This window comes from Sarcophilus harrisii, chromosome 1 (genome assembly GCF_902635505.1).
Source record: "Sarcophilus harrisii chromosome 1, mSarHar1.11, whole genome shotgun sequence".
Taxonomy (NCBI): Eukaryota; Metazoa; Chordata; class Mammalia; order Dasyuromorphia; family Dasyuridae; genus Sarcophilus; species Sarcophilus harrisii.
The window spans coordinates 204,249,274-204,257,704 of NC_045426.1; the positions used below are offsets into that span (position 1 = coordinate 204,249,274).

General features: G+C 35.9%; 1 protein-coding gene across 2 annotated transcripts in view; it reads left to right on the forward strand.

Annotated features, from left to right (window-relative positions):
- EFNA5 (ephrin A5) overlaps positions 1 to 8,201 on the forward strand; it is a 311,349-nt gene extending 303,148 nt beyond the window's left edge. For both annotated transcript variants that reach the window (XM_003759349.4, XM_031968719.1), the window contains one exon: positions 3,783 to 8,201. In XM_003759349.4, coding sequence (XP_003759397.1) covers positions 3,783 to 3,904 — 122 coding nt within the window. In that variant the 3' untranslated portion in view covers positions 3,905 to 8,201. The remainder of the gene's footprint in view (positions 1 to 3,782) is intronic.
- Positions 8,202 to 8,431: the final 230 nt, after the last annotated feature.

Sequence of the window (8,431 nt, forward strand, 5' to 3'; positions counted from 1 at the left end):
AGCAATCACATATGTTTAGGTATATTTCTGTTGGAAAGGGAACAAGCATTATTAAGCACCTACTAAGTTCCAGGAACTGTTAGTTGCTTTGCAAATATTATCTGATTTGATCCATTAGTGTGTGTTTTGTTTTGTAATTCATGCATAAGAACTGAAAAGTATAAAGTTCATCAAAATTTGGGATCAGTTTCTCATCTCTTCTCATGGCATAGACTTTCTTTATATCAAAGCCTCACTTTATTCAGTGTAAGCAATGTAGAAATAAGAAAGAATGCCAAGGTATGTGGTGCCTCCATGACATTGCCTTAATAGGATGGACTTGACACTTTAATAAAATAGTTGACTTTGTGACCCTAAGCAACTCATTTAATATCTCAGTGCTTTCAGCAATTCTTTATTGCAGAGAAGTGCCAGCTTGTGTTGGTAGAGGGTTTTTCTGCACCATTGAAGTCACAGTCCCAATCTTGATCTCTCCCTTTATCAAGTACATTATACTTTACTAAACTCTTCATAATAAATATGAGAAATAGGAAGCCTTATGATTTTTCCCCCATTTTTTAGTCTGCGACTAAAGATTAAGTGAGTTGTCCAAGATCATACATCTACTAAAAGACAAAGCTAGGACTCACATCAAGATCTTTTGCCTTCAAGTTTACTAACTCTTCATTGCCCAGTCCACTGTACCAAACTCCTGAAGCCTGACTATCTAGATAGGTTGGTGCAGTTGGCAAGAGTGCTAAAATTAGAGTTATGATACCTGAGTTTGAATCCTGGTCTAGGGTTCAATTTTCTCATCTATAAAATGAATCAGTGGCTTAAATAATTATTAAGATTTCTTCTAGATCTAAACTTATTATCTTATCATTAAATTCAAGGGGAGGGGTGAACATAAATGAAAAATAAAATGTCCAAAATTCCTGACATTACTCTATACTGGATACCTGGAAATCTTGGTAAACACAAAGAGACTTTGCTTAGATTCTGAGATAGGAAGAAAGTTTTTTTTCTTTAGATGACATAATTATCATCATATTGGATGACATAATTAAATTTATCAAGCTGTCTCTACTTACAGAGTACAATGATGTCTGTAGTATCTCCCGTCTACTGTATGCTCCTATTACATATATAATTTCATGTATATCTCCTGTTCTTTATGGGATCCTACTCTCATTACATATAAGGAGAAAGTCCAAGCAACATATTTGCAAAAAAAAAATGATTGAAGGTAGGTAGAATCTATTGACACTGTCACATAGCTGAGAAAGCAAAATTAACTCAAACATCTTTCAGCAGCTAGAGCCCTTTTAGACTTGAGCTGACATTTCTTGAACCATTTCAGTGTGATTGGCAGTATATTGGGGCTTCCAAAATTCCTGTGGATTTCTTTGGTTTTTACTGAAAAGTATTTGTAGGGTTATGACTAACTGTTCTGTTAAATACCGATTTAATGAATTTTTAAGATGAATAATAGCAGAGATTAAGGAGGATTTCAAAATACTTGACAGCATGATGCATATTCCCTCCTTCATCCAGCTCTCTTCTTCCCATTCTTTCCCTACTTTCTCACTCTCCTCTTTTTAACTTCCTTTAGCTTCCTAAACTAAACACGAAAAGTTGGCCAAGAAAAATTGCAGAGAAGGGAAGCTAAAATTATCAAACATATAGAATTATTTGTGAAGAGAAACAAAAAAGATTAAAGTTTTCGTGCTGGAAAGATTCTAAAAGTGAGAGAGAGAGGGCATATTTGTTGTGAATAAAATAAACCAAGTGAACTAGAACCCAATTAATTAATGAAGTCTAAAGTGATAGCCCTCCAGGCTTTTATTGACTCATTTTAGTAGAGACAAAAAAGACCCTCTACACCACAAATAGTAAACTAGGTGGCTTTCTAGTTTCTATGGTATGGATTTGTTTTGCATTAAATTTATAATTTCATTGACATATAGAACTTCAGGTGAGGAAGCTCTTAGCAAAGTGGTTCTGCAGTTATTCTACAATATAAAGGCTTTAAGAATTGCCTGAGACACTGAGAACTTAATTGACTTGCCATATTCAATGAGCCATTATGCTTTAGAGGCCACCAGTCTTCCTGTCTCCTGGGTCAGCTTGCTGTCTCTCAATGTTATGAGACAAAAATAAAAAGAGATTTAAAAAAAAAAAACAAATTAAAGAATGAAAAATCCATCACACCATTGTAGGTAAACTGAGGGATGAAGGACACATATTTAACTTTTTGAGGTAAATATCATGAACATCTACTATACTTTCATCTGGTGTCACTGAAAGAGTCTGAACATCAGGGTGAAACAAATGGACCTCTGATCTAATACAACATTGGTATTGTCTTTTTAAAATACATTGACACTTAGTGAATCTCTGTTGAAAAGACCCACCTGTAATACATCTCAAACATCTATGCTCAATAATACACAAGCTGAAGCTACAAAGAAGCCAGTTTTAAGTGAGAACATTTTTAGTAATAAGGTAGGCCATGCTAGGTTTACAAAGGAACAGTTTATATTAAAGAAGTAATCACCATAAAATTCCTAGTTTCAAAATTAAACCTTGTATGAATTATGCAATCAGGAAAAGCCTCAGAAATCAAAAGCAAAGTCTTAAAATCACTTTATAGAAGAGGTTGAGGGGAAGTTCAACCATCTTAATCCATTTTAGTTAAAAAAATCATCTTTGCTAATAATTTATATTCCAACCCAGGGAGAATTTAGTATTATCATTTTGACTAGTTTTCTAATTTAATTGGAATTGAGAGCTCTGGGTAAAAAACTCCCTCGATAATGGTAGATCAACACCTGCTTTGCAACTTATAGTCTCACTTGCTGGTGGGAACAGAAAGATTAATTAACTTTGCTAGGGTCAAATATCCAATATTTGTGTCATGGGCAAGATTTGAACTGAGGTTTTTCTGGGCCAACTCTCTACTACATTAGAGGATAAAAACAACCCTATTCCCTAATCAGGTGAAAATATAAAGGGTAACTATTTAACAAAATAAATAAAAATACAATGTAACATAGATAATGTTAATAGGTAGTTTTCTAAATAAATATTTAGCAAGCAGAGATTCTTATATATATAGTTTAGCCCCCTTCCTTCCATACTATACCATGACATCTTTCCAGATTATTAATTTTATCCTAGATTTAGAGAACTTCATAATGAAAATAGTATTATAGTTAAGTATTAATTGCAGTAAAGTTGGTGGGATACCAGCTCATTGAAGTTTACTGTGTATTATGTATATTTCATTTTAGAAGGTTATTGCTTTCATTTTTCATTTTTCAAATTTGAAAATTCATCCAGACATTCAATCGACATTCAAGACTATTATTGTAAAGGTTTTAAAATGAGGTGAATGGATAGCTATCTCCTCTCATGCATAAAACAAAGTCACTACTCTGTTCTCAGGAATTGATTGTTTCACATTAGGTTTTTGGACTTAGGAAGAAACTTTTAAATATCCAGAATCTCATATACAAGGTGTGCATGGCTAAAGGTGAATTAGAATATATATCTGTGGCTACAAAATATGAAGTTTCCCTCTGGTCTTCTTATGCTGTTAAAAAAAAAAGGACTATTTTCTGTGACTTTCCTGTTGGTTATAAATAATGAGTAATTACATAGACATGAAAGTCAATGATGGCACAAAGTTCATTATCCTACTTTGCAGAGAATAGTGAATTCTGTTAGCAGCAGGCTTCTAGAGGAGAGTTATTAAGGATGAGAAATCTCATTGGAATGTATGCTTTCTATTTGAACAGATGACACCGTACATGAGTCAGCCGAGCCATCCCGTGGTGAGAACGCAGCACAAACACCAAGGATACCCAGTCGGCTTTTGGCAATCCTACTGTTTCTCCTGGCGATGAGTTTGACATTATAGCACACTTTACTCCAGTAACCTGTCACAGAAAACATCAGGATTTTGGAACATCAGAAATCCACCTAACTGCTCATCCTAAGAAAGGGACTTTTTATTGGTTTTTGCAGATATCAGATTTCTTTTTTTTTTTTTTTTCCTTTCAGCCTGAACTATAAGCAACAATTTGGGAGGCATAACTAATTTCTGCCTCGCATTTCCCCCTTGCCCATGATTTTTCTCACCCTTTCCAAATTAAATGGACTCCAGATGAAAAAGCCAAATTGTTAAAATGACACCAGTTATTCTTATACTCCTGTGCATTCTCTTCAAAGGACTCACCTCCGTTAGCTTACTGCGGCATCAGTATGTGGACAAGGAAGAATAGTAGCAGATGCAGTCAGTGAAGGAAAAGCCCAGGAGGATTTTACTCTCCTATACAATATTTATGCCTTCTCATTCAGTACTGTAAGATGATCATGCAGGGCATCTTGTCACCATGTCAGGACTGGAGGAGAGATATTAAGAATAGATATAATGTAACATCATTTCCTCTAGGAGTTCCTAAATTAGCAGGTTTCTAAAAGGTAAAGACACTGGGTTTTTTTTTTTAAATGACTGTCCTAAAGAAATCCTGACAGTAAGACTTGTGCTCCATTGCAGAAGCTTTGTTTTGAAAGGAGGTTATATGTAGGGATATTAACAAAAAGCAAGCATGGTACCATAGATAGCAGTACACTGGGGGTATGTATGTGAGTGCCTCTAATTTTGTTTTTCTTTTTTTGTACCAGATTTTTTTTTCTTTGAAAATGGATCACCATGGTGCTACAATCTTTTTGTTTCTTTATTTGTTTTACAAACACAAAGAGGCATTTTTATGAATAAAGTGACCTTCCCCAGGGCTGACAAGCCAGGGTTGATGAGTGGATAGAGTATATAGCCTGGCATATCCCTCTGGGTAATGATAAAGTACCAAGAAAAGAACACCACTGGCCAGAGGAAATGTGATTCTGGAACGCTGGTTCTCCAGTGCTTTATTGCCTTCCCCCGATTCTCTCCTTTACCCCCCCCCCCAAAGAAAAAAGAAAACAGGTCCTGCCTTGAAACTCACTCCTTTCCACCACCACCACAGGGGAAGCTAAATAAACCCCTGTCATAAGGAGAGTCAATTAACATTGTTTGGGTGGGCAAAAGGGAAAACCAGAATAAAAATTCAACTGTTGCTTTTATATTCTTTCCCTTTCAGATACAGCTTAAAGAGTAGGGGGGAGCGTGTTTATCCACAGGAGATTAACTAGATGGGGTCCCAAAGACTTTAACAAAATATTTTTTTAAAGATCCACTAGAATAGAAAATACATTATTTAGATATACTTTATGCTGAGAGTGAGTATATATGCTTGTCCTATTTAAACTTGTGAGCGATGTGGTATCCCTTGATACATTTAGGAATGTGGGGGAAAATCTTGTTTCTTGAAAAAAAAAAAAAAAGCAGGATGACCCTGTTCAGAGAATCTTAGCATGGCCAACATGGGATTTACAAATTGATCACCAGGAAATGCAAGTTTTGGGGAGTTTTACTGGCCAAGCTGCCATGAACTTTGAATTCCAAAGCATAGTCAGGGAAATGTGTCAGACCAATGGAAAAAAAAAATAGCCTTTTTTATTGCAGGATATGTTGGTTGAACCAAGCCTTTCAAAAACAAAAACAAAAACATGAACAAAAAAACAAAAACTGTGATGAATATGTCAAATGTGAAAAATGGAATGCATTCTGATGGGAGAAAAAGGATTTTTATATATTAGTTTTTAAAAATACTTATGTAAAAAAATCGGTGATGTTAATGGACAAAATTTATAAATGGGAATAAAGTTCTTATTTAGAATTTTGGGAAGTCCTCAATTAGAAAAACATGAATGAAAGGCAATCATGGATTTCTGGCACACAGGAGAGTTGTACACATGATCAAATATAATCTGGGCTCACCTGATATTATTCAGAGAATAAATAATATTGATGCAGGGGCGGTCCTTATATAGGACAAGTTGAGTGGGGTATCAGACACAGGTACAATCGATCCGTTTTTTAGAACTTCAGCCAACACTCAACAGAAAGCCACAATCTAATGTAGATTTCAGTCACCATTTCATTGAAATAAGATTTCACTTCAGGTTTTTTTTTAAATTTTTGTTCCTTAATGTTTTCAGTAATATTGTTTTTTATGGATTGTAGACTGATTTAGGGTTGGGGGTGAAGTGGGATGAGGAGAATGACACTTTTTAAAATGGATCAATAGTGAGAAACAAAATGATGCTGCATGTTCCATAACCGTGAGTAAAGAATGACCCCATAATGATTGCAGATAGTTGTAATTACATTAACAGTGCTAATTTCACTCTAGAAATGGTGACTTTTGTGGTTTTCTAGCATTTGTCTCTAACAGATAATGAAATAATGTACTCATGGCCCTCTCTACCATTGTCAGGGATTTTCTTTTACTAATGTTATTCACAGTGAAATTAGACCCCTTTGCTTCACCATAGTGCCACTGCTAATTAAGTGAAAAATAGCAAGACTATTAATGCCAGTAGACTGAGTGCTACACCTCTTATAAATAGCATAATTGTGGATAATGCAGTTACCAGTTTTCTTGGATACTTGATGGCATCAGGCAATCTCAGTCACATCAAGAAAGTACTGGTGGCCTTTATTTGTGTTGTTACAACCCTCTGGAAGCTTTGGAGGATGTCAGTGCAACTTTTGAGCAGCTTTGTGTTTAAAACAGAACAATCAGAACTGTAAGCCTTAGGGGCAGCTTTGGCTGTCACTGGGCTGGTACAGCCAACCCCAGTGACCTGCACTCCTGGTTGCCAAGGGCTTTGCAACATGAAGCAGGGAAATAAGGATCAGTCTGTTTAGTGGATACTGTGTATCCTTCAATAGACAAGGTAACATTTCGTGTTAGTTTAGAATATTGTTTTGTACTGTACTTTCTTGGATGGCAAAGGAAAGACAAGTAAAACATTAAAAAAAAAAACTACGTTCTTTAAATTCTGTATTATTAGCAACCTCTGTTGTATATAGTGTTTGATAATAAAGTATTAATTTGATTCTTATGTCTTTTGTAAGTGAGAACAATAGACTTTCAGGATATAAAACATGCATTGATTATTAGAGCTTTGAAGCATCCAGTATGTTACATGGTTGAGAACTGAGTCCCAAGTGGCCATGACATTTTAACACCGAGGACTCATCCAGGAATAGCACTCATCCAATTTCAAGACTTCACAATATCAGGACCCAGAACAACATGACTTTTGATGATCAATGTTTTGTCCTCATTGTTTTAAGGGTTTAATGTTAGAGTCCTGTTTGGTGTGTTTTTCCAGCATGTTGGTTCTAAGAGGCTGAGGGATTTAGGAATAGTTCTGCACTTCAGTTTGATCTGATTTTCTGTTTGTCTTCATGGACTGTCTCCTCCCATCCCCCTTCCCAAGAGTCCTGCCAGCATCACATATGGAATATACATGAAAATGAATCTAAACTGACAAATTTGGGAGGGGCCAGGGTGTGTTGTTCTCCCCCTTCTTATTTTGAAAAAAAGAAAAAGAAAAAAAGTAGCATCAATAGATTTTTCAGAGACAATTGTGTTTTCCCCATTGCCTTAACAGCAGCCATGGTGGTTCTATTAACTTCACAAAATCAGAGCTTCGTTTGACTGTCCATTCATTGCATTCAGAATTGTGGTCACTAGCCTCACTTTTAAATACCACCACCACCTCCACCACCACCACCCCCTTTGCACTTCCTGATTTTTTTTCCCTATCTCTGCCTTCTTCCCATTCCTTCCCTACCCTTACCCACCCCCACCCCTGCTGTGAATGGGCAGGTCTGTTTCTGGTTTGGCATCAGTGAGTTTTTCCCATGCATTCTCTCCTGAGCTTCTCAGATGTGAGACAAATCTCCCTACAATAGACTTGCTGCCATTGTCTGTACAGTTTAATAGATGCTGGCATGTTGAAGGTTACCCATGAGTCTGCGAAATCCGCTTTCCATGCTTACTCTTGACACCCCATTGAAGCCACTCATTGTGTGTTCATCTGGGTATGAAAGTCCAGCTCAGTGTGGTCCTGTGCTTGTACTGCCCTGCTTTGCAGTTCCTTTGCACTTATTTGAGTGCTGTTTTGAAATGCTTACATTATATGAACTTAAAAAAATGTAAAAAACAAAAAACACAAACAAACCCATACAATCTGTATTTGTATATACACGTGTCCGTACAAGTATACCTAAATAAAATTAAAGGTTTTCTTCATTTTAATTGAAGCCCTCCTTCTACTTCTTTGTTCCTTGAATGATGCCTTATTTCAGGGACGATTTGTCCTTTGTTGATTTAAAAAAAAAATCTTTGTGGGAAGAAAAGATAATTTAAAAACTATGTGGGAATTCTGGGAAATTGAAAGATGACAGCATTAGAAATGACCAAATATCTAGCTGAATTCTTACTTTTGATAGTATGATGAGGGTTCAAGCCTCATCTGCAAATTTATA